At 36.8% G+C, this 27,949-nt stretch overlaps 1 protein-coding gene across 2 annotated transcripts in view; it reads left to right on the forward strand.

Annotated features, from left to right (window-relative positions):
* The first annotated feature begins 21,776 nt into the window (after window positions 1-21,776).
* insyn2ab (inhibitory synaptic factor 2Ab) overlaps window positions 21,777-27,949 on the forward strand; it is a 33,990-nt gene continuing 27,817 nt past the window's right edge. The window contains exon 1 of one of the 2 annotated variants that reach the window (XM_042742549.1): window positions 21,777-22,329. Coding sequence is in view for 1 of the 2 variants with exons in the window: in XM_042742548.1 (XP_042598482.1) it covers window positions 22,446-22,449 (4 nt within the window). In the remaining variant the exon portion in view is untranslated. Of the gene's footprint in view, window positions 22,330-22,366; window positions 22,450-27,949 lie in introns of those variants that run through there. The other variant, XM_042742548.1, reaches the window with a different exon arrangement.

The raw sequence follows: 27,949 nt of genomic DNA on the forward strand, positions 1-27,949 counted from the left end.
TTTGCCCATGTGATGAGTCAGTGTGCATATTTGAATGGCAGTGTGTTCCTTGTGAAAACAAGAGACTTTTCTGCCCGAAAATTGTGCCAAATGCAGAGAATTGTGTGTAGTGTTTTGAAAAAAGTGTGTTTTAGAACTGCAATGTGAGTGTAAAGCAGGAGTTGTGCTTGTAGTTTAGCAGAATTGGTTCAGGGGGTTTATGCATGAGTTACATGTTGTGGTCACTGTGTCTCAAGTACCAATATTTGTGTGTAAACAATTGAGAAAAACTGTAAAAAACAAACAACAGAATATACAGTAAACACACATTGGAATATACTGTCAGTTACTTTAAATAAATAAATTAATTCATTAATTCATTCAGCATCCTCTGCCAACTTGCATTACAGTATTGGTACAGTAGTATCCTTATTTGCTTTAGCAGTTTCATAGTCTTCTGGCAAAAGACTTCTCTGCCTCCCCTAGACAGTCTTCTCTCAGTTCTGCAAAAATAGAGTTCATATAAGGACTACTTTGTTACAAATGAATCCAACAGTACTGAGTTTGAGGGTGTACTGTACAACATGTGCTACAGTATTTACTGTACATAGAATAATGAAAGTTCTCTCATCTGAAGTACTGCTGCTATGTACTGTAATTATATTGTATGTGTATTGTGTAAGTAGTATTGAAACCTTTTAGATGAGCCTGAAGGCCAACTTACCTCATGGTCAGCCCATGCAGAAGAACATGGTCAATTATAGTGCTTTGTATTTCATCAGAAACAAATGAAATTTGACCTCATCTAAGCAGCTGAAGTTTCATTGGAGACAGGCTCAACTCAGTGGTAGGGTAGAAAAATAACCCAGCATTAAAAATGACCCAGCAACTTAATTTACAGAAAATATAAAAAATAACCCAACGAGCTGAATCCCAGCATTTGGGATAAAAAATAACCCAGCATTTTTTAGATTGTAGGAAAATAAATAATTCAAATGTTATATTTTAGATGCAGCTGACAGGGCCCCGGGCCCTTGAAATGCCAGGGGCATGTGCTGACATCTAGGAAAAAAGTAAAAAAAACTGTGCTTTCCACAGACTTACTGGAAAATATATATATGGTTGCAAAGTTTCAGGCATTACAGGATGACATTTTATATACTGTATAACATTAATATCCCAACCTAGTTAAATCTGATGGACTGTAATATATACATGCATACATATAATTTCTTTTTATTGCTAACAATATTTTACTGTAAAATAAAATTTATATATAATAGCAATTATATTTGGTTAAAATTACAATTATATTTGGTACATACAAAGTGAGGGTCTTTCAGAGAGTACCCCCCAGACCCTCTGTACTAATATTAATCCTCATAGCCTACTAGCCTATGTAAATTCCATTTTCTTGCCAAATTGCCCTTGTTGCTTAATGTAGGATAAGAGTCTGCCACTTGAGGCATCAGCCCTGAGGGGCCTTCAGGGATGTGGTAGGAGCAGGTTTGTGATGTGTAAGAAAGAGAAGAGAGAATAGCATGTGTTTGAAAGTCAAATGTTTAAGCGCCCGTATTATGCTCATTTACAAGTTCATGATTTTATTTTTGGGGTCTGCTGGAATACATTTACATTATTTAAAGCTCAAAAACACATTTTTATTTGCCTGAAATGCTTTTACTTGGCCTGAAGTCGCATACAGTGCCACATTTGGTTAGAAACACTTTGTGACTGTTAAAAAAGTATGTTCCATACAGCACGAATGAGTGTAGAATTAATGAAATTCTGACGTACAACATCCGTTATGTTATCACTGTCATCTTACATACAGATCCAATTGCATTAATCCCACCACATATCAACACAAAAAACACATACAAACTACTCATATAATACTATTTAATCCAATGGATGCACACTTCAGAATCTCACCAGAAGTAGTACGACACCTGTATACTTTTTGCCTGCTGCTTTATGAGTACTATGAATTCAAACTACTTGGCTCACATACTGTTTTTGTACTGTTGTATATGGAAGTAGGCATATTCAGACAATGGTTAGTTCCTGTATCTTCAAAGTCCACCTTTCTGAGAAAGCCCAATCTGTTCTGATTGGTCAGTAGCTTAGAACATGTTGGAAATGTAACACCGCTTACCATAATTGGGTTTTAGTTCCCAAAGCTTCATGAACAGTTGTAAACTGTATTAAACATATGGTAGTGTTGGCATTGGAAGTCCACACATTGCTTTTTTGCCCTTGCAGCTAAAAAAATCCCCTTCACATAGCAAAATCACTTTCCCAGTTGTTCTTTAAAGGCAAGCATTATGCAAATATGTAGCTTTGTGACGTAGACAAGTCACAGAAATAATGGCAGGACTACAAACAAGCCGTTTCAGGCAAGTGCTTTCTGTTCTGCTCTCACTGACCTGCAAAAAGCACCTATGGTTAAAAGTAGGAACATGATAACCAACGTCATCTCATCAATGATTTATGGTATCCAGAGAAAATGAATTTTATTTTTTTTGTTTGCTCTTGGTTCATTTCAGAAAGCTTCATGATTGCTGCTGAAAATGATTGTTCTAGTCTGCCCTCAATGTCATTACGCAGTGTTACATCTCTGCTGTCATCCCTTTCAAGTGCTCTGCACTTATAGTGAACCAGTGGCTGTTTGAGATGAAGGAAATGGAGCTATTAAAAATGAATAGGAGTTCCTGAAGAAGATCCTTAAAATATATTGTCAGTTGTGTAGCCAAGAGAACTCTGGACATCATGTCCGCTTAGTGCTTCACAAAATAGTTGCCACACGCACATATTCCCTCCGTGTTCATCGCCGAAAAGGCTTCTGCAATTAAATCAAAGCCCAATAATTATTTCAGAACACTGTGTATTCATGTCAGGAATAAGTAACCTATTAAAAATGTGTAAATGACTATACGCTTGTAAATGAACGTCCTTGCTAAGTCCTCCACAGATGGATTGATTATGTTCATGAACAAATAAATCAAACTGCAGTGAAGCAATTCCCAGCAGTGACCAGCATATCCCGTCTTGTTTCTTACTGTGCCCTTATTTGTCACCGATGACATGAGCTCATTTTTACTTTTCGAAACATAACTGTACTACTGCAATGTAGCTGCAGCATGAGAACTTTTTTATTAACATGCGGCTCTGTGCTTATCACTACAAGCCATTACTCTTTCTTCATATTTGCTTGACTGTCACCGCATGGTTAGACCAACCCTTCTTTTTCCCTCTGACAGGAAATGAAATTCAGGGAAGGCTGAACTTTACTTGACCTCACCATCTGTCTCCATGGTGATGAATTCATACCATACCATGGTAACTGAGTTTTCTCAGAGTATGATAGTCTTGGGCTGATCCAGAACCAAGATTTACAATTCTGTATGTTTTCCAGTTCAGTGTCTCATCTGGTGGAAAAACTCACACCTGCTCCTGATGTTCCTCCTTCTGCTAGTAGGGGCTAACTGTATCATGCTAACTAACTGAATCTAATGCTTGTATATTGAAGAGGATACTCAACAGTCCTGGATGAGAAATGCTTAATTTCAGCCCTGGAAGGAAAGATTTTTAATGTCCCTCCTTGGAAAAATGCAACTAAACAGAACTGCCAGTCAACTGTTTAACTGTTAACTTTTGCAGAGAAGTCTGATTCATCGTGATGTTGGTGTATGACATCTCATGAACATGGTGGCACTGACGTAAATGTACACAGGAAATGATAAAACACTTGCAATTATTTATTTTTGCCTTTATTACGAAAGGACAGTATTTGGACAGGAAGTGAAGTGAGAGGGGTGACGGAATCAGGAAAGGTCTGCAAGCCGGGACTTGAACTGTAAAATAAAAAGCTTTAGCAATAATGCGTTACATTTTAATTCAAAATTATAATTTTATTATTGTTTACATTTTTTTAATTAAACAAATCAATAAAGTCAATTATTATTATTGTACTGCAAAATAAACAGCTGAGTGTTTGATAATAATAATAATTTGACATTATAATGTAGAAATATCCCACACAAATGACTTTGAATGTAGATAATGGGGAAGCATTAGGCAAGGAAGACAGGTGCGTGGGCACATGGTGGACCAGGACCTGATTTTGTTAAGACCAGAGATGAAAATGGAGATTTGCATAGGAGCCTGCCAAGAACAAAGCCAATATGCCAAGAAACAGAAAATTCTGTTGACACACACACACACACACACACACACACACACACACACACACACACACACACACACACACACTCATACACACACACATACACATAAACAGTATCACAGTACTTCTGTCGGCAACAACACTATGAGTTCTCACAGGCGGCCAGCCACCACGGTGATCAAACAAGGAGCCTATCAAAATACAACATCAGGCAGAACTGACTCCAGGATATTTAGACAAGACTAATCAAATTCAAGCACTCTACAAATATTTCTAAGCTTCTACAGATTTGAGAATTGGTCCTCTGTTTGGTTAGATACAGTAAACCAATAGCCTACTCCTCCGTAAGGCTCTTGCATAATTCAGACTAGCACTTTATCTTCATTTCTCAAGGCTGCTTCACGGATCGGCAAACTTGGAGATAATCTCTCAATCAAAACTCAGCCTTATGCTTCATAAAGTATATTCTAACAATAATCAGGTCAGCATAAAATAAGGATCAGTCAGTCAGGCATTCCGTATGGAGATATAGCTACTTGTGAGCATATGTGAGCAATGTCTTGTAGACATTACAGTAACAATATGATAATGAAGCAGTGTCACATGCTAGATTGCTAGTCAGAATATCAGCATATCTAAACAACAGTAAATAAAATATTTATAGTAATACGAAATCAAGTTTAATTTTAAACAATATTACCACCAACATTTTAAATTTTTGCTCTGTTAACATAATTATTTAGGATAAACTCAAAGCAAAATTGACAAGTTTCTCTCATAAATTAATCAGTATTTTGAACAAATTGGTTGGGTAAATGATTCAATGACTCACTCACAGTTGCAGTTACCAAAATGAATCACGTTTTTTGAATGAATCGGGTTGATTGAATTATTCAACAATTAAAGGCACTTGCGGTGTAACCTACAAGAATCACTGAAAACAGAATAACAGTCTGTCTAGATCATACAAAAGCAGAAAAGTGATACAAACAGTGAAAAGTTCCAGTGCTGTTGGAACCTCTCCTAGCCTCGCACTGTTGACTTAAAGGCCTGGATACAAAGTGAAAAGGATTTTTCTATTATCAAAAAAATTACAACAGAGTTTTATCCAAGACTAAGCTTAATCAGAGTCTTGGAAAACAGCCCTAAGTATTATTTCAAAAGGTGAAATTTTAATTTCATGCTAGTGGCTGTTGAAATAATGCAATAAGAGGATTCTGATAAAAGCAGAATACAAACTTGTGGCAATGTTTGCACACGTGTTATAATTTAAATTGATATTAGTTTCATTCAAGCAATAGGAAATAATCATAAGGGAAGCCTTATTCTCAGAATGTCTGTAAGGCAGAGGCCTGATATGATGTATATGGTGAGGAAAGCAATAAACATAAAACGAAAAATTCACGGAAAGCCTTAATGAAGTTTCAAAAACATGACGGAAATGCATTCTTTTTCATGCGAGTGACTGGGGAAGAAAAAAAGAGAAGGCCATGTTTAATATTCCAGGAATGAATCTATGACTTCACACCTCTCCTTCCGCTCTGCTGAGCCCCATTTCTTATTATGCATATAATTTTGCATCTGAATCCACTGCCTTTATTAGTATCCTGGGGATAGGACATGCACAGAAAACCCTCATACCCAACCTAACCCAACATCAGCTCCGAAATAGATCTCAGAACTTACCGGGGCAGTGATACTTATACACCTGCCATGAATATTTTCATAAGAAGCACTGCGATTAATTTACTCCTCCTTAGAAACAGGCGCTTAGTATAATCTGCTGAAAAATGAATGCTTATGGCTGCTTTCATCGGTTAATAAAACTAATTATAAAAGCTATGATAATACCATGACAAAATTACAGCTTTAATGGTCCATTAGGTTGATCGGTCGCCCCCTAATATCACTGTTGGTTCAGGGTCATAACACAGCCCTCTGCACACATTAACATGCACTAAAATGAACTATAAAGCACCATCAAACAACATGCTTGTAAAATATTTCGCATATGATACTTTTTTTGTTTTTGTCAAGGTCTAAATTCCCCTAACAGCTGCTGCTATGACAAAGTAGTTGCAAAACATCAGATTTGGGCAGCTATGTAATCCATCTAGTCCTCTGGCACTCAGTTCAGACCCTGAAGCCAGTGTAGCTGTTTGTCTTTGCCTCTGCCACAGTATGCACGGATCATTTACTGGCAATAACCGTGCACATAATCTCACCTAGCGTGCGCAGGGAGCATCTCCATCCTTCTCACATAGCAATATAATGATCTTAGCATGTGACAGTGATCCATACTGAGGTAAATTTATGGAACTACTATTATTGTGTGCAGGGGAGATAATTGGCCATTGACTGTGCACATACCCTACGGAGTGAGCAAAGTTAATAGCAATGCTGGACTAAGCAATGAGGTAAACTCACAGGTAACAGGCACATTCTCTTTTTTTATTTTTTATTATTGCTCATGCTCATAAATCTAACACTGAATCTAACAGGATTTTCTGGGTGTCTCGTCTAACTAACTAGACAGCTGTATTAATTTAGTATTATTTATATAGCATAATGGATTTATTATTATTTATTTTTATATTTTCAGTTTTCATTTCCATTTTAGTTTTAGTAATTTTGTCATGTGCTCTTGTTTTTTTATTAATTTCTTAATAGCTCTTTATAGTTTTATTTCTATTTCAGTTTTATTTTAGTTTCAGTCATTTTAGCACTTCAACTCAAATCTCAGTTCATTTAGTTGAAAAGGCAGCATTTAACAGTTTAAGTTTATTTTATATAATATTTATATTTTATTACAGATTTTTTTCAATTATTAAATTAAAAATAAATTTTCAATTGCTTTAGTTACAGTTAATGATTACAACTCTGCTAGACAGATCAATCTTTTATTGATATATTGGACTGGATATTATATATACTGTAGTTAGGTCCATTTAAATTTGGACACAAGCACATTTTTTTTGTTGTTGTTATTTTAGCGGTTTACCAAATCATGTTCAAGTTACAGTTACATAATGAATATGTGTGTAAACTTTTAGCTAATTTGAGGGTATTCACATCTAAATTGGAGGAAGGATTTAGATTTAGATTAGATTTAAATTGAATTACAATTTAATATGTAGACTTCCCTTTTTTAAAGGACCAAAAAATATTGGACAGTTTACTCAAAAGCTGTTCTGTGGACAGGTGTGGGCTATTCCTTTGTTAGTTCTTAATCAGTTAAGATGGTAAAAGGTCTGGAGTTGGTTCTACAGTATGTGTGGTAATTTCATAAGCCTCAAGAATAGAAAGGCCAGATTAGACTTTGACAAAAACCATGTTAAATAGCCAAACTAGTTCTGTAAAAACATTTTTTGGATGGATAAAACTTATAATAACATGAAGAAAATAAAAACATGGAGAAAACTTTGATCAGCTCATGATCCAAAGGATGCAACGTCATCTGTAAAACATGGTGGAGGCAATGTGATGGCATAGACATGCATGGCTTCCAGTGGCACTGGGTCATTGGTGTTTACTGTTGATTTGACAGAAGAGAGAAGAAGCCAGAAGACAGAAGGGTACAGTATGTGGAGATACTGTGTGCCCACATTCAACCAAATGCAGAAGTTGTTTGGACAGTGCTTCACAGTACAGATAGACAATGACCAAAACATGCAGCAAATGCAACCTAGGAGTTTTTGCAGATATAAAAGTGAAATGTTCAAGTGGATTGCCTGATCTCAAATGTACTTCACTTGCTGAAGATAAAACTAAAAGCAGAAAGACCCACGAACAAACAACAATTGAAGACAAGCTTGTTTAGGTGTATTTGATTAGCATTGGAGCTAAACCCTGCAGGAAAATGGACCTTGAGGGCCCCCAATACTGAGCATTTTGCATTCACTTTAATCAAACACAACTGATTCAGGTCATCAGCTCATTAGTAGAGATCCCAAGCCCTAAAATGGGTGTGTCAGACAAAGGAGACATGTAAAATGTGCAGTGTTGGGTCTCCTGGAACTTGGTTATGTAACATTGATACAAATGATCTATTAGTCTAATAAATTAGCAGGTAAAGGCAGCCATGAACATGTTTATAGGTCTCAGACTTTTTGGATGCTGGGGTCTCGTGCAACCAAGCTGTCCCTAATAGACCCCTAATAACATTACTGACATTTCATGCTTTCGCCAATTAGACAAGATAATTGCTTTAGTAAATCAGTCCCTTGGATTTTATTCCCAGTTCTGTTTGCTGTCACAAGCTTCTCATACATTATTCAACTGCATTGCAGAATTTGAGGCTTGCCTCTCAGCAGTAGGAATGTTCAAAGTTATACATTGTAGGTCTGAGGTCTTTATTTCATCTGGAAAACCATCAGATTAATAGTGAATTAAAATTGCCATGGACCCAAGTTTTAAATCCAGACCACAGTCATTTAGCTGAGCTGAGCACATTTATTCCATCTTAAGTGAAGTTTAGTCATAGAAGTACAATATTCACCTTTTAAAGACTGATTCCTTACAAGCTGAAGCAGTTCTGTAGATTTATTTAGTTTTGCTGCAGGCTTAAGTCAGACTCACTCAAAATGATCTGGGATTATGATTACATGTTTCTATCCTGCCTTTACTTCTTTCTCTATTCTTCACGCTCTCACTGTCTCTCTCATGAAATCAATTTTACACACATCCTGCCCAACAATTAATCGAACTTCATGATATTTATGGTACAGCAGATTTATCCTGCATACAGTCTGTCTTTGCCTGATAAGAAGAATGGAGAACAGGTACTTTCACAACAGTTTAGCAATATGTCAAGAACAACCCCAATAACAATGGAAGACATGCAATGGACTTAAGACATTAAATCATCCTTGGCAGAATTTTTTTTTTAATTAATAATTTTTTTTTTGTATGTAATATACAAAAATAAAATAGAGACAAGCCTTAAAAAAAATCCTCAAGGCCGTCTATAAATGACCTCTCTAAATAAAAAATGAAAAATAATGAATTATAATTATTAAATGGGTTATTAAGAAATGGGCAGTGAACCTGGAAGTTGTTCTCAAAGATGGTCTGGAAGAAGTCTGAGACATTTTGATTAAAAAAAAAAATAATAATCATTAATGAAGTTTATTAATGTTATATAAACAGAGAATTTGTAGTTTGTAAAACTTCTAAAAGATGTCATTAGGAATGTCAAAAGTTTGACATTCCTAATGATTCCTGAATCCATATGCTATTAAAATCTGTTCATCTTTGAATGCAAACACCATTTTGGATAAACCAACTGCTTTGTCACTTTACATTGAAAATGGCACTTTATACATCTTTATACCATAACAACACTGGTGGTGCTTCAAGGAAAAACAAAACACAAAGTTCAAGTGGATGAGTGCCAACTGTCAGTGAGGTTAATGTGGAATCTGTTCTCCTCTGTGCTCAGTGTGACAATGTGCTGATTGTAATTGCTGAGCACTAATAACAAGGAGGTGCGGCTGTGACTGTAGCACTAATTAACTCTCTGATGCAGATTACAGAGGGAGAGGAGAGATGAAAACCCGCGCCTTCCTCTCGACCCCACAAAGCAATTTAGAAATCATTTGATACGGATAGTTAATAACTCAGGTACACAGGTGGACCACATTATATCATGTCTCAATGGAATTGATCTCAATCTATATTCACTGAATAAGTCACTGAATTGTTCTCTCAACCAATTCTTTTAAAACACTAAAGCTGTGTCAGAAATCACACTACATTTGGAGAAAAACTACTTTGCAACTGATAAAAAATAATGTTCTATATAGTATGAATGAGTGTAGCTTGAATGTTTAGCAGCAGGGTCATGCTTTATGGGTGAAACATTGAATCATTCATTGAACCAATTTGTTCACAAACACTGATTCATTCATTCATTCATTCATTCATTCATTCATTCATTCAAAAAAACACTACTGTGTTGCTCAGAGATGCAGAGGTTCGATTTGACTTTGAAACTATTTTCACTGGAGGAGCTAGAAATACTGTGTATAAAATGTTAGTTAGCCAACATTAACTTCCTATTTTTTGAGCTATTGTAAAAAAAAAAAAAAAAAAAAAAATAAGCAAGGTAATCAAAGCTGTTCTGATTCCCTTGATTAATTCAGATCAACAACACAACTGTGAGTGTGATATTGCTTAACTATGTCAAGTATGATTCATTACTATAATGATTGCAGATGAATGTAAACAAACATGGTCTCACAGAACAACCCCACTATGTACAGAAAGAATAATGATAATTGAGGGGGAATAATATTCTGTTACTCTTCTAGAAATTCTTCTACTGACAAAATAATTAGCTGCTTGTGATCAGCATTACATACGCTTTTATTCATTTGCCATTTTGCTTCATTTTCTGGGGCACTTTGGATGAGCTTCAACTGTTCATTTAAAATAATAGAGCCATGATAACTTTTCCCCAAGCACAGATGATCTTTCGCATGAATTAGGCATGTGGGCTGTAGCTGAATGAGCTTCTGTCACAATGCAAATGTTAGCTTTGCGTTCCACAGACTCCAGATCAACTATCAATGGAAATTATGTTTCAGAATGTGAAGAAAGCTAACCTCCCATTACGTGCTAGTTTGAAACCACAATTCTCACCCCTGATAGTAGCAGAGCTCATTAAAAAATCATGTGTGCTCTGTAATTTGTAATCCAAAGCTGAGAAAGGTTCCACAACACTGAGCCTCGTGACATTTATGTGGGTGTGCGCTTGGTGTTGTAGAAATCAAATTGTCCCTGGCGATGTCATTATGTGACAAGCCGAAGCTCTCAGTCCACAAGGGTCAGTTCTGTCCGTTGTCAGGGGAATACGCTCAATCTCACTCAATGAAGCTGTTCTTTCACTCGTTAAATCTAATTTAAGGACCCGTAATTACATTCTAACAGACCAGGCAGAAGAATAACTCCACAAAATTGCCTAAAATAAGCCATATTTTCTTAAGAAGCCACACAGAACAGAATGAGACTGGTGTTATATCAAATGAGGTAAATGCATTTAGTGCATTGAATAAATGTGATGGTGTTAATTAACCTCAATTGCTATAAATAAAATGAATTCCATACATTCAATACAATATGAATCTAAAGGGATTCATAAACATTCTACCTCTCTGAAGTTGCACATGTAACGCATTTATGTTTAAGTGCTCCCATTATGTTGATACTGTACAAATCAGTGTCTATGCAAAAACGCATGTGTGAAAGAACCACACTTTACATTAGTACTAATGTGATCATGTCTTCCTTGCGGCCAAATGCTATCGTTTTGCATATTTTATGTGTCTACCTAATAGTTTTTTGCTATGGCATTATGAAACAACAGATCCACTGTATGAGTCTAATGAATGTCTTGTTATATGTTTCATGATTTTTTTGTACAAATGTTAAGTAGGACTCTGTTTGTGCCTCAGGCTAAATTCTGACTACAACAGGAAAGAAACATAAACTCTTCTCTCAAGCAATTACATAAAGAAAAGTGAAAATGGTTATAAATTATTTATCATAATTTACCACAAATGACTTAATCTACTCCACATCATAAACAAAAAACTAAACTGCATGAGCAATTTAAATCTCCCAAGTACCACTGGGAACAATCAATTACATCTATTGTCATGCACTGTCAGAAAGGACAAACACTCCACCACTACATTACTAACAGCACGAGCATTTACATTTTTTCTCTGATTTGCTGTGTGTGGTGACAAAAGGACATTTGACAGCATTGAAACTCTCTCCAGGACTCCTGCTTTTACAGAAAAAGCCTCCTCATGTGGCAAGATCTGTTAGATGGCAAAGCTGTCATGTCTTGCCAAAATGCCTCAGTGCTTTGCGTTTGTATCTGCTCCAAGCAGAGTTACAACCCACAGAACAGAGAGAGTTATGTTAAACAGATGTATAGCTGATACATAGTTTATGGCTAGGTTGATACGGTTCCCGTCGCTTCTGCTCTGTGGATGCTCTGACAGACTATTTACTGGCAGTGTTGGAAAGATGCTTTAAAACTGTAAAATGTCAAACTACAAGCTTGTTATAATTTAAGAAGTTAATGTGACAGTCAAGTTGTGTTTTTAAAAGACAGTTAGCTACACTACCACCAAAAAAATCAGCTAACTAAATTTAAGGAGGCAATATTTAATTGCAAAGCAGTATTTTTTTCTGGCTCAATAACAATTAAGTTTTTTTCGAATGAATTCATCTTGACGGCGACAGAATCAAACTTTATCAGATACATTTGCAGTAAGAAAGATACCGACTTTTTGAATCAAAATGTTTTTAAACTGTCAGATGTTCTGTTATTCAAGGTAAAGAAAAAAGCTCTCCAGCTGGAAAGACATAGTGACATTAATCATGATGATTTTGTTTGGCATTAAGACACATTGGAGAAGGTCCCTACTGTATTATTAAATGTGATTGTAATTGCTTTTGATAGTGGAAGGTCAGTCCATGCTTTTTAAAATCAGCTTCACTGTGTCAGAGTCAGTGGCTTTTGTCACTCTCACTGTATTAAAGATAGAGTTTTTACTGTTTAATGACTTTCTTGGTAAAAGTCAGTCAGCTAAATCCAGACATACCCTCTAATCAGAGACTCAGTGCTGCACAGACCCCACTTCTTTCAGAGGGTTTTGCACATAATTATTGAATCCATTATTTGTCATTTTCGATAAAGCTGAGTGATTGACAACTCAGGTTTGAAAGGAGGATGTTGAAGCTTAGCGGTTAAAGATCTGGTTTAGTCAAAAGATTGTATAGGTTCAAATGCCTATCACCTCTGTGCCCTTGAACAAGTTGCTGTGAATAATTCAGCTAAAGAACAAATTAGTTGGGGCTGGGTATAAATGTCGATCTTCATTTGGGCGTTCTTAAAATCTCATTCTCACAAATCTTTTACTCTTTGCTAGTATTTCTGCACCTTTGATGATGAATCTACAGCATAAGATAACCATGAAATAATGGCAAGAAAGCATGTCTTTTAATTTGGCCACAACCAGTGCAGTCTGGTTTATTCCTTTAAAATGATTTTTCCTAGTGAACCAAAATCATACAGCATAACCAGTTCAGAATGATTTACGAACAAATTTTAAATAGCTTCTTTTAGGTCAGCCTAAACCATCACAGCTTGACCAGTGCAGTCAGATTCATAAACAATTGGTTCTTTTAAATGATTATTTTTAGTGAATAAAAAACATACAGCATGACAAGTGCAGTCCGATTTACAAACAAATAATTATTTCAAACCGATTCTTGTTAGTGAGTCAATAACATACAGTATGTCAGTGCAGTAAGACTGTCAAACAAACAATTATTTTAAATTATTTATTTTAAACGAAAAACAGACAGCGTGATCAGTGCAGTCCGATTCACAAACAAATTACTCAATTATTATGAATAGGTCCTTGTATTGAGTCATTCAAAATGACTCAAACTTTCTGTACTTTCTCACAGGAGTTTATAACTGAAACATTTATAAGTTTATATTTTATAAATGTTATAATTATATTATATAATAATTACATAATGTTTTTACACATTGTTATATAAACTGCAGCTTAAACATATGTTTAACTTAAAGTTCACTTCATTTAATATCCAGTTTTTGGTTGTGTTTAGTATATTTGTTAAATAATTAGCAGTTAAACTGCATAGTTTAGGCACTGTTGATAATTTTTAGAATTAATATTTTCATAATGCCCCATGTTAGAAAGGTTTCTTTCATATGAGAGCAAAATGAACATTATAAAAATGCTCAAATGAATCAACTGAATGCTCAAATGAATCAGAATCTAATCAAACTGAATCAAGTGATTGTCAATTGGAATCGAACCATAAAAGCATACCCAGGCAGGCCTACAAATTAAAGTGCAATTAAAAAGACAAAAAAAACAACAACTACAAAAAAAAAAAAAAAAAAAAAATGGCATGTAACATTGTTCATACCATACAGTTCAGCTGCAAGCTTTTAGCAAGTGTAGATGAGTCCCTAGAGTGTAAATATCTCAGCTCTGCTTCCATTACTGCTATTATATGAGTACTTTTTAGCCATGCAGAGAAAGGACCGTGAGGATCGACTAATGCCTTGTTAACAATTAAATTTAGGACTTGAGAACATCTCAAAGAGACTTGCAATTATATGGTGCATGCAGGCGAATTTAATTAACAAGACTAGAAACATTTTACTGCCAAAACTGCAGACCTGACAGGCAGATTCATTTTTTGTTTCTGGAACGTGTCTTTAGCAAAGGGCTCTTGGGCTGATTTGGTAAATGCAAATATACTGGTTAATTGAGGACAGTGGATCTACGTATGGATTATTCCCTGGATGTCTCCAAGGAATAATGCATTCCGGTGATAACAAGAGAAGGTTAATGATTAAAGGGTGGTCAGTTGTGCAGTCACCATCTGTGTCTAACTAGGCATGCAGTCTCTGTTATCATTGTGAAAGATCAGTGTGTGTGTTTAGACACACAAGGTAACAGGAGATTACTGAAGGTAGGGGGCAGCAATGCTTCAGTAGATGCAAATAGTCCAAATCTGAGCAAGACACCTGCTTTGTTTTTATACTCACCACTACACATGCACACACAGATGCCCGCACACATGCTGCCAAGAGAGCTGTGCTGACACCATAAAGCCTGAGAAAAGGTTTAAACAACCACCAGTGATGCTGTTAATCACAGTCAATCTCCTGTGCACCACGCTTCACAAAGCCTGAAGAACATCCAGCGTCCTCAGTCCCTTGGCACTCGTAACATCTGCCTACACCCCTCTACAGCATTCATGAGATGAACACAGTACATACTCCTCAGTTCTCACCCTACTCCATAATAGCAACCTTTGTCCCTTCTTTCTTAAAATGTTGACTTACTAAACAATTTGTGGAAACATCCTTTCAGCTGAGGTTGACTAATCTTGACAGTGTGCTCTAGAGAAATCTTTTATTTCCATCATGTAGGTGCAGTCATACCCAGTATTTGTGTAAATAAAGAGCCCTGAAGTGTGAAACCACATACAAAATAAAATAAAAAATAAAATTATTAAGGGAAAAAGGTTGTCCCAACATACCTGGCCCTACGTGAAAAATTAATTGCCCCCCCGGCCCCGTTAAATCATGAAAGAACTGATTAACGACATTATTTCACTTAAAATCTGACAAAGTGAAGCATGCTTAAAGAGCAACACATCATGCCAAGATCTAAAGACATTCAAGAACAGATGAGAAACAAAATACTTGACGTATCAGAAAGGGTTATAAAGCCATTTCTGACGCCTGTTTCACACATACTCTGTCTGCAGTGTGTATGCAGTCTGTGTGCCTTATGTACTGTATGTGGTGCAGAAGCAGCACAGACTCATTGTGCTTTCACACAGGATGCGTTTGCATTCCGCTACTGATCCGCAGCTGTTTAAGCCACAAACACAACATTTATCCATTATTTTGACTTCAAATACAAACGTTGTTACTGAAAATGCTTTTTCAGCATTGTGATAATCTTTCATCACAGTACAGGAACAGTCATTCATAGAAATTCATCCTGTTTTTATACAAGGTGCGTTTCATTTGACCGTAAGTGGACTGCGAAGTGGACTTCACAGGGTATATCGCCATTTTAAGTGAGATTCCATTCCGAAGGGAGCGAACATGTTCAGTTCGAAGGGCACTACGAACGGCATAGTGAATAAGGGAACATCGATACATCACTTCACAGGAAGTGGAGAGGGAAAATCAGTCAACTGTCATTGCGCACCGCGTCACCAGTCAGAATTAACGATAAAGTAGAGCCGTTAGAAGGGTTTTTTAAAGGCTCTTCAATGGAGGGGTTGCAATAAATGTTGTTATTATACAAATTAGAGTATTTATGAATGGTTATGGCGATAAATGTTACATTTGCATATTGTATTGTATGAATAGGTGAAACTAGGTAAAACCAGGGAGAAAGAGCTGAGGCTCTGTAATTTTTTATTTTACTTTATTTACTTCAGGAGAGTTAACTTTGAGGCTGCGCGTGGGAAAGAAAGCCGAGATGAGACCTGTTAACAGTCTTAACATATATATTTTGACTATATTTATTAGATACATACTTGTAAATGCCTTTTATATGTATTTAAATTTGAAATAAATTTAATTTTATGTAAATAAATAAATAAAATGTATGCCTTTCTTTGATGACGTTCCAGGGCGTTCCAAATGAGCGATTATTGTCATTGAAGTCCACTTCAACGGATATCCAGTGCTTAGGGAGTAGTGAACACTGCGTAGGGACCCTGTCAATCGGAACGCACCTACAGTCTATGGTTTAAACTATTATTCATGCATTTGACTTCTAGGTTTGTATATTAAGTTGCTCAAGCAGGCAGCAACACATTTAAACACAGCATTTAGCCTAGTTTTCTTGTTAGGCTATCACAAACATTTAAAATTAAAACTCACCACTGACAGAAACAGTTGACTCTCGTGCCTTTTGCATTTAAATCTTTATTACAACCAATCCTGCGTGCCTTAAAGAACTTTGTTTTTCTACCTCCACAAGTGCATGTTGCCTTTTTTTTCTAATAGTGCAATTTTCCTTTTTTAAAACCTAGCCAAAAAGCCACATGTTGACTTTAATTGTATAAATTTATTGAGATATTACTACACTTCTGTGTCAATCCATGTTCACTTTTACAGCGAACAATGCACTGTCACTTTAATTCAGTGCGTGCAGCACAGCAAAAAGAGACAGACTTAATGCGTAAACGATCGCTGCACTGATGCAGATGCGCCGCTCCTGGAATGCACTGACGGATCGCAACCACGTGCAGTGTGAACGCTCTAATCCGTTAACATGGTGCAAAGAAATATTCAACGCATACACACTGCCAGACGGAGTATTTGTGAAACAGGCATAAGGCTTTGGGACTCCAGCGAACCACGATCAGAGCCATTATCCACAAATGGAGAAAACTTGGAACAGTGGTGAACCTTCCCAGGAGTGACCTACCAAAATTACTCCAAGAGTACAATGATGACTCATCCAGGAGGTCATAAAAGAACCCAGAACTAAAGAACTGCATGCCTTACTTGCATGCAATTAAGGTCAGTGTTCATGATTCAACAATAAGAAAGAGATTGGACAAAATCGGCATCGGCATTTTCTGACCAAAACTCAAAGGCTCGTCCAGGGGCGTAAATTTCCTCTAACAGTTGGGGCACAGTAAACAAAAAAAAATTCTCAATAGCAATTTTTGAAGGGGGCACAAATAATACAGCTAAAATTGTACTTGTAAAGACAAGTATACACAGCCTTACTATTATTAGTGCAGCAGGGAGACTTTGCCAACTTAGACAAATTCAAGCTGTTGTGGTCACGCCATGACAGCAGTCCTGTCCGTTGTAGACATTACTATCTGTCAAGCAGGTAACATTATTATTGCTAACATAGCGGACTCACCAAAAAATACATTGGCATCATCTGTATTAAAGAGAAATTAATCACTTCATCTGATGTTTAAGTGAATAAAATAGTCTTGACAGTCGAGTTCCACAACTATTGACTTTGTTCTCGCTCACCGGACTTGTGTGTGTGTGTGTCTGTGTAGGTGATGCAGGGTTGCTGGGTTTTCGCAACAAAACCCGCCCAATTGGTACTCAAAACTAGCACAATAGCGTTTTGAGGGGGATTCCTCCGGTAAAATTTGGAGAATGTCCGGCCATCAGTTTGTGACCTCAAGCTCAAGCGGACTTGGGTTATGCAGCAGGACAAAGATCCCAAACACACCAGCAAGTCCACCTCTGAATGGCTCAAGAAAAACAAAATTAAGGTTTTGGAGTGACCAGGTTTGGACAGTTTTTTCCCTTAATAAATGAAATCATTAATTCAAAACTGCCTTTTGTATTTACTCAGGTTATAATTTAAACCTCAAAATAAACAAATATTTTGCTTTTTTAGCAAAAGGAGAAAATACCAAATACAAATACAAATATACATATGTAAATCCAAGTTTTTCACCAGATTCTAATGCTGAAAATCTACAGCAACACAGCAAAAGTTACATTTTAACCTGTTTGCATTATGAATGTGACAAGATAAAAAATATTGGCCAGGAAGCACAACTTTTTATTAAACTGTCCTCAAAAGACAACAGAAAACAACCTGCAGAATCAGATTGATGAACAAATGACTTTTAAACAATTGTTTTTAGTTAATCAAAACCATACAGCATTAACAGTGTAGTTTTATTCACAAATAAATGATTCTTTTAAACCAATTATTTTTAGTGAACCAAAAACTTACAGCACGGTCAGTGTAGTCCAATTCACAAACAAATGAATGAAATGACTCAGTTGCATTTGAGAAATACATTTGCAATTAATTTGTTCCAAAAAAAAGGAAATAGAAGCATTTTCCTTATAGCACTTACATTGTGGCTCCATCTGTAGATAATATAAAAGAAGAGATATTCCAGGGTGTGATTTGAATTATAATGCTCATTACTTTTCATACTTATTTGTACTAGATGTATGGAAATGAGGTGACCTAAAGGATGGTGAGAAAATTCTTGGAGATTGTTTGGTTATTATTCAGTCAGAATATATATGCAGTGGCTCATACAGTATAAATAGTTGAAGTCTTGAGGGAATATGCATGAACATTATGAAATTAATGAGCAGAAGGTGATCTGTTCCTGTAACAATAAGAGGAAGCCCAGCGGCCTTCAGCGAGAGCTGAGCCAATGGTGATCAAGCAGCAAAAATAACTCTTGACTGCGGCACGAGAAGAAAGTGCTCAGAGCATCAAGACGGGAGCACAGAAAGAGGATTTTCTCCTCTCTCCTTTCATTCCTCTGATTAGCCCTGCTCAGTAATATAGGCTAGAGCTCAGTGGTGAATCTCAGCAAACATCTCAGCTGTCTCTCTCACTCAGAAGAGAAAATGACTTCCTTATGTTGTTCTATTGCCAGTTGTTGACACCTTTGAATTTGATTTTGGCTTCTATGCAGAGAAAAATCGTTCTTGACAGACAAAATTGAACCATAATATATCTAGCTCATAGTGCTATGAGGAAGGCCTCACATGGGATCTGCACCCCCCCTCGCACCATGAGGGTGTCCTGTATCCCAGTGGGCCGACTCTGATTTCATTGTCACTTTAAAAGAGCTGATATGTAGCTCTCTGTGCTGGCGGCACCGAAAGACAATTTGAATTGCACTAGACAAACCTCAACAGAGTGCGTCCTGAAAATGGAAGAAATTCCATTTAAAAGATTTGACCTCACTGAAAGTCACTGTATAATTTGCACATATTACCACTCAGGGCATTCTGGGAAATGTCAGCTCAACATACTTCCTGTTCTGAACATCTTGTGAATGGAGCCTCCCTGAAAGTATGTTTTACAAATCTTTTTTTGTGTCTTCAAACTGTTTAAGCTGTGCTAGCAGATGGAGTCTGTATTCCTGCTAAATTATGAAGGTTTTTCTCCTTCAGTAATTGGTGGAGGGAACAGTTTTATTTCACTTTCTGCTTAATGACAGCCAATGTCCTGAGGCACAGGGGAGAGAAGTTCCATTTCACAGACACCTGCAGAGACTAACAATTTGTGGCTAAGAGAGACACTGTGTATGAACTCCCTACTCACCCTCTAATGAGAACAGCCTTTTTTTGCTGTTTTAATTGCAGAATATTTTTTCTGAAGTTCATGAATATGATATGAGCACATTTACTGATGTAGGAACACTTCTAGCTGCTGCGGAGTAAGCTGAATTTGTAACGCAATCAAGCATTTTTTGGAGAAAAATATTGGTGTAAATGAAACGCCAAATGGTCTGGCAAGTACATCAGACTATTAGTTAAATGCAAATTTAAAAGTAAATAAAAAATTCAATTCCAAAAACAACAACAACAACAACAACAAAAAAAAAACAAGGGTTTCACAAAATATAATTCTCTTCTACTTGTTGCTATAGTGTTTTTATTGTTTTTAAAAGATGTTTCTTATGCTTACCAAGGTTGCCTTTATTTGATCAAAAATACAGTAAATGCAGTAATTAAAGCAGTCATTACTCCAGTCTTCAGTGTCACATGATCCTTCAGAAATCATTCTAATATGCTGATTTGGTGCTCAAGAAACATTTCTTCTTATTATCAATGTTAAAAACAATCATTTTGCTTTTTGTGGAAACCTTGAAGTATTTTTGTTTTACATGAAAATATATCATAATGTGGAATTCAAATGGATTTCAATCAGCAATTCATACTAATTTTGAGAATACTGACCATCAAGGTCACATCCTTGACTGTGATTTCATTTATTATGATCATCATCAGCAGTTATAGTGGCTGTGCTGTATTCCAGTTGCAGGTACAGTAAAAGGGTTCTGACACTCAGTTAATGCCCCAAGGAATTGGTCTGAGGCAGGTTTATGATGTGTTATAGCTTGTTTTTCATGTGCATCTCAGTGGCAGTGAGTGAACAAAGATTCAGTTTCACTTTTGGGTGAGGAGATGACCTTTATTCATGGCATGAAAAATGAAGGCTACCATTTTCATGGCCTTTTTTAAGAAAATGTCTTAACTGAATTTAAAATGTCAAGTTGCACTTAAAATCTGCCATAATTTTAGAAATTATTTAGATTAAGCAATGTTTTCATTTAAATCTTTTTTGCATAAAGTTGCATAAAAATGTTCCCATAATTTGCATAGTTTTAAATTGAATTGAATATTTGCCTTATGCATAAAAAAATTTATACAATGGAAAGCAAAGTGCATGTATCATACGAACATGTGTTAGACACTAATGACTGAAAACACTCATGAAATAATAAAAAAACTGATAATTTTGAGTAGAAGAACAAACACGTGCTGACATCACAATTTACTAAACATGACAACAAAAACAGCACTGTAAGTCCTTGGTCAAATAAAACAACCATATTAATTATTCATGCCCCAGTGCATGCTAGGAACAGTGGATGGGACTGAACCACAAATCATTCCTTCAGTGTATAGAACTAACAAAAATGCATTCATCCAAATCATATGCTATGCTTTTTGGTTTGACTTATCCTAATGGCAAAGCAAGATGCATTTCTTGTGTTCCTGAAAGCTGAAGGCCTACTTTGTTAGAGCTTCAGAACAGCAAGTAAACAAAACACTAAATCAATCAAATAAACATTTGCTGTTCTTTCAACATGACTTACGTGATCTAAGATTCATTTTTGACAGCGTAGCATTATTAGTGAGCATGGATGATCAGGACAGTGTGTTTGGAGCAGCAAACTTATACCCAGAGGAATTCTGGTAATTATAAAACACAGAGATGACTCGCGTTAATTAACAATCCAATTACGCTTCCTTACATTTGATTTTTTTTTCTCACCCACATTGTAATCTTCCAATCTCTCCATCTCTTTCACATTTAAATCATGTCATCTTGTAACGAGGTGTAATCAGTGTGATAATACACGGGGTAGCCAATTAAAACGCATCAGTATTATTACTTCTCAGCTTCCGAAACCCCACTAACACCCATCCACCCACCCACTCCTCCGATTACATAAGCTTTGTGGGTTAGTAAGCTTAGATAAGATAGCCTGTGTGAAATGACCAACTAAACTGAACTAAAACAGGACTTCCCTCACCTCATTTCTCATCCGCTCTCTCTCTCTCTTGCTTCCCAAACTCTCCCTCCCCTCCTTTCTCCTTTATCTCTCTCTCTCTCTCTTTTCTTATCAAACACACAGGGTCTTGCAGCGGCGGGTGAAGAACATCATCTGCGCGCTCGCGCGCGCTCGTGCCAACTATCTGTGCGCTTAAGTGTGTGTATAAAGCACGCACACGTGCCTCTCACGGTAATGTGAGAAATCGAGAGGGACACATCTCTTAAGCCTCCTTGTGGTGGGATTTCAATTTGACGCACTAAACGTAGCGCGCGTCTTCGCTCTCACACACTCTCCCTGCATGTGTGTCCGCTCGCTGCAGCTCCGGCGTCGGGCAAACCCTCTCACTGCTGCACTTCATCCAATGTGGAACATCTCGTCTGCAGCCAGCCGCCTCGTATGGCTCCTAAAGAAGCGGATATGCCCCAGTGCCACGGGAGACTGACGCCTTCACTGTCTTCCTCTCCTCCGCTAATGGTCCTCTCGGGGTGAGTGTGCTCTCCGTCCAGCCCCGTTTTCACATCAAGTGCTGGAGCAGGAAGGTCTGTTTGTGCATCGCAATGTGCTTATTCGTTGGCTGGCTGACGGTTACTTACTGTACTGAATGAGTGAGTGAGCTTGGTTTCAATTACACTTCATCTTTGTCTGTGTCACAGACTGGAATATGATAATTCATTTCACTTTTTTTCCCTGTCCTTTGGGAACGCTGGGGCTTGTGAGGTTTGTGATTGACGTGGTGTGTTGGAGCTATTTTATAGCCTATAGTTGGTTCTGTCATTCAACATTCTGATGTTTTAGTCCAGTCTTTCTACAACCTGAAATTTTGAAAGCCAAGTCAAAATGCTTCCTGTGAAAGCTGCAAAAACAATATTTGTAGGTGTAAAGGCAATTTGATGAACGTGGGATTATGTCCTTCGTGGATGAGGGCTTTTTCTCCCACGCCTCAGCAGGCTCGGCACAATGCGTTTGCAATTGGATGCTGTGATATTTTTTTCATATGCATAAGGTGTATTTTCAGTTAAAGTTATGTATTTTAATGGTGCAGACTTGTTTAAAACCAATTAGTCATTATAATGGGGAGTTAAATAAGCATTTATTGGAAGCTGTATTGTAGACGTGACAAGAAATCATTTAGAGAACTTTTATGTAAGGTATAAACCTGTCAGGAAAACATGAGAGGATGTGCGTTTGAATGATGGCATCCCTGCCATATGATATTGTGCTACATCGTGTGTGTGTGTGTGTGTGTGTGTGTGAGAAATTTCCACTCTGTCACGGACCACCCTGTATGATGGAATGACACTTTCTATCTTCACTGTGATTCAGAATCTCATTTTCTTCAGATATGAACTCTTTGTCATTTGTACACATGCCAGAATGGAAAAATCTCCATGATATTTTTCACCCATTTTGAGTGAAATGTTTCCATCATTCTTTCATTACCTTGTCCTTGGGGGAAGATTAGATGCTCTGTTTTTTACAGATTTACCTTTTGATTCCAGAAAACCAGGCTGAGTGAGGCATCACATCCTTCCGTTTTATTTTAGGACCATTTTTGTCCACCTTATACCTCAGTCCTGCAGTCTTAGGCTATGTCTTCACGAAGTCATACTAGGCTTTCCCTATCCAATCTTTTTTTTTCCTCATCTCAAGAAATATCTGCGTCCACACAAAACCGACACAAAACGATGTAGTATACATTCCAGACCAGTATGTGGCGCTGTAATTCTGCCACAGCGATACAATAAAAATGGAGAAGAAGACTTGGACTATGCGCATAAACCTTGTGCGCAGTAATCAAACTAACATAGAACAATGCATTTATTAATCTGTGTTAATGTTAGTTAATAAAAAGACAATCGTTCAGTTCATGTTTTTATTTCTTTTACGTGACATAGCGGTAACTGACTAGGGGCGAGACCTGGGCTGATGATGTCATCGGTTCAGAAAATATACGGATTCGCTGTCCACACGAAAACGCAAGGGAGGCATTTTCAGATATCCACTCTGGGACCCGGTTTCAAAAAATATCGGTTTCACTCTCCTAAAACGGCAGATCCGTGTCACTGTGTGGACGAAATGCCTATAGGATACAAAATTTATGCGTATACAGCTTAACGCGTCTCCGTGTGGACGGGGCCTTAGGCCTCTATTTGAACAGAGGATGAATGTGTTTAGTCACGCTCCAAAGCGTCTTTACCCTCTTCCCTTATTTTTTGCTCCTCCTTCAGTTTTTGTTCACCTCTGTAAGTCATGACTGATGATGGGCCATTGAAATAAGCTTTTGTGTTTAGATTCGGGAAATGTGTGAATAAAGGAAAGATCATTTAAATGATATATTACAGTATTTCACTTGTTTTGTTCAGCACACTTCATTATGATTTTCACAGCAACATGTAGAACATATTAAACACTCACCTTTCTTTTGCTTTCTTCCTTTTAACCCTTTCAGTCATTACATGATGTCCATTGTAGAGGACATATATGTCAAAATACAAAGGGGTTGAAAAATATTTCAGATTCTACACTATTTCTAGGTCACTGATCAAATGAGCACATTTGTGACTGATCATGTGACTCTGTACTCTGTAAAAAGTATTAAATTAGAAAAACACTAAATAGAAGCATTTGTGATTTTTTTTAAAATCCCACTGTAGGATGTTGAATAAACAAGTGAATGATTAAAAAATGTTTACTTAGTGACTGTGATTCATGCACCAAAGGGTTAAATTTTTCTTCCTTTCATACACCCACTTACAGTGGTTTAATGACACCCCAGTGTACATCACAAATCCAAAAGGGGATTCCTCAATTTTTAGTCACTTTAATACTTTAGCTTGTTAGTAGGATTAGCAGCACATTTCTCATTCACAGCCCCTCGCACAGAGCTCTGGTAATAGCAGTCATTTGATCCCACTGTACTCCTTACATGGCTTGCTGATAAGTCTGTAAATCCAGTGGTACGAACTAGTGCACCTTCTCTGTACCAGCCAGTCGCCAAAGGTAATATGATGTTTAATGAAGCCTGACCCAACACAGAAAGACAGTGACCCCCTTTAAAATGGTGATTTTGTAAAAAAGTAAAAATACAGTTGCTGGTACAAATAATAAAATTGTGTAAAATTCATAATATATGTATTAACCTAGTATATTTTCAAGCAATATACAAATATTGGATAACTACAAACCTACATTTGGTCCCAGGCTAATTAGCCCATATAGAGTGACAGCTTAATTTAGGCTGGTTTGCCAACTTGTTACTTGCAACGTTGCTGCTCAAGTAGTTTTTATTCAGAATTGAATTTTCATTTATTATTTAACATTTATGCTGCCCTCCTGAGCCTGACAGTCAACATTTATGAAGGTTAAACATCTCTCTTTTTCACTGAAGTGTCAGGCCTAATTTGTAACCTGTTTGTGGAAAGTAGAATACATACTAGACAGCAGTTTGACGACTTTTGGCCTCCCAGCGAGCAACCTTCCAGTGACTCATAACTTTTCACTGTACCGCAGTGTCAGTGCTTTCGGGTTTCAGACTGTGCAGTCATGGGGTGACAACGGAAGGCAACGGCAGCTCGAGAAAATCATTAGATTGTTTTTCACGTTAAGGTTTGGTGCTACAAGCAGGGCTCAAAGCCCTTTACAGAATAAAAGACAGAGATTACAGCTCTCCCAATATTAATGACTGTTGCACCACATGCAGCTTGGGATATGGTTGTGATAAAGGGAGGAGGGGGAGAGGATAAAAAAAGGGAAACATTGGACTGGCTGAGGATATTGTGTTATACTGTGTGCTTTTGGAACAAGCGATGCGTTTATAAATTGCAAGTGCCAATGTTTTCCAAAAGGAGACAATTTGCTGGAAGTCAATTTACAGGTTATTTTTTCCAGGGACTGAAGTTAGCGATTCATTTTCATGTTATTTTTAATGCTGAATTGTTTGGTGAATAATGTCAAAGGTAAGATCTGACAAACCAGTACAGAGACAGTTCAGCCTTCATTTTTACTGTGAAACCCCAATGCTAATTAATGGTCATGCGTCACAAATAAATACGTCAAATTGTGACGTCTGTGACATTTTGAACAATATTGTATTACAAAGTGGTCAGCACTTTTTCAAAGGGAAGTAATGAAATATTTCAGTTTAGTGTGTTATCAAAAGAGCAACAGACAGGGATGGCTCAAGACCTCAGCGTGATGTACAAGGACAGCCAGTCAGGTGCTGTTTAATCTGAGGCAGTATTGCACCTATCCTCTCTCTCTCTCTCTCTCTCTCTTGAATCTTGCATAGACTTCTTGGTGGGGTTGAAAGCTTGCTGGTAGTTGGCTGATTGCTTCACTCACAGTTTTTTTTCAAAGGCACCATCATAAAAATAAAAAGGAAGACAGAAAATCAAGCCATCAAATCAGCTCAGTTCAAACTGAAGGTTTCAAACTGAGCCAGACGTGATATTAGGAATACCATGGCTAAAAGATGCCCGCATTCTCCACCATTATACATTTACAACACATTTAGCAGTCAGATAGAATGAATCGTGGCTAGAAAGAAACATTATAACAAAACACAACCATTGTATAATATGCATTCAATTTTAATACATAACATTGTATTTTAAAGGTCGAGCCTACAAACTCCACACTTGATTTTATAAAATATTTGATGCATATTTTATAGGCAATCGCTCCATGTTGTCTCTAAGCATTAACACCATTTCCCTGCTAAATGTTACAATGCTTCATTCACACATCATGCTTCATTTGCATCACAAAACATGAATAATATTTGTAGGATTTACACAAGAGCTGAGAACAATAGCATGCAATAAAGCTCCCGATGCACGGACAACAATAAAACCAGCTAGTGCTGTTATATCACTGCTATGTAAAATGAATACTAATTACATCTCTGTGGTATAAAAGTCATATCAGCTCTCATATCCACAGTCAATCTTATTATCCCCCAAAATCATGAGATTAGGACAGATTTTTGATATGAAGTCCCTGGTGGAACTGACCCCTAAAGCTGAGGTCTCCTTCAGTGTAGAATGTCAGGTTGTGCTCCAAGTTGATAGGATTTAAAAAACCGAAGCTGGTATAAATTAAATCTGAAACATAAAGAAATATCTGAGAATAAGATAGCATTGAATAAGGATGTAAGATGATGTTTTGAGCTACACATTGTTTGCCAGAGGAAGAGCAATAGAAGTTTTACAGTTCCTGCTACTGGCGAAAACCATATACTGAGACAGCTGGATGAGAGTGTGGGTTAAATTAATAAATAAATGTTTTGAAAAAAAAAGAAAAATGGGTTAGTAAGCTTAGATAAGATAGCTATAGAGTTTAAATCTGTTTCTTTTTCACAGCCATTTTCAATAGGAGCAGTGGGCCTGTTTGAACTGACATGCTGCTAAAGTGCATGAGGAGAGTTAAGAGGATTACTTTTGCAATTTTAGATTCAATGCATTACTCATAATCCTGGGGTTGATGGTGGCCAAATTGTCAGGGTCGAAGGGGGGACCTCTGTGTGTGTGCCTGAAAGAGAGAGAGAGAGTAAGAAAGAGAGATTTAGTTTGCAGAACAGATAACCCAAAAAAGAAAATGTTGAAGTTATTTTGAAGAATTGTAATGGTCGCTCTTTTAAAATTACAAAAGCAAATGGAAACTAAAGATTTAACCTTCAAAAAGAATGTAAAAACACCATAAAAATGCTCTACACAACTTTTACAATATATATAAAGTCTTATGAAGCTTTGCGTGATGAATAGACTGATATTAAAGTATTTTAGTGTTGCAAAAACTGTTGAAAAGATGAACTTGACAATCAACTCAGTATGATGAATCATTTAGACTGCTTTTTTTGATCTAATTCAACCAAATATATTTAAAGAATAATTCTTTTCTAAATTGGATATCATTACTCATGAACTCAACTTCACTCATGTCTATATGGACTACTTTTATGATAATTTGGTGGTGCTTTTGGTTCTTTTTCATTCATTGTAATTGCCTTCAAAAGTACAACCAGGGTGAGGGTGAGTAAATTATGAGATTAAGACATTTTTAGGTGAACTAGCTCTTTAAATGTCTAGTCTCCATCTGTATAATCTG

This window comes from Cyprinus carpio, chromosome B17, assembly GCF_018340385.1.
Source record: "Cyprinus carpio isolate SPL01 chromosome B17, ASM1834038v1, whole genome shotgun sequence".
In the NCBI taxonomy this organism is placed as follows: domain Eukaryota; kingdom Metazoa; phylum Chordata; class Actinopteri; order Cypriniformes; family Cyprinidae; genus Cyprinus; species Cyprinus carpio.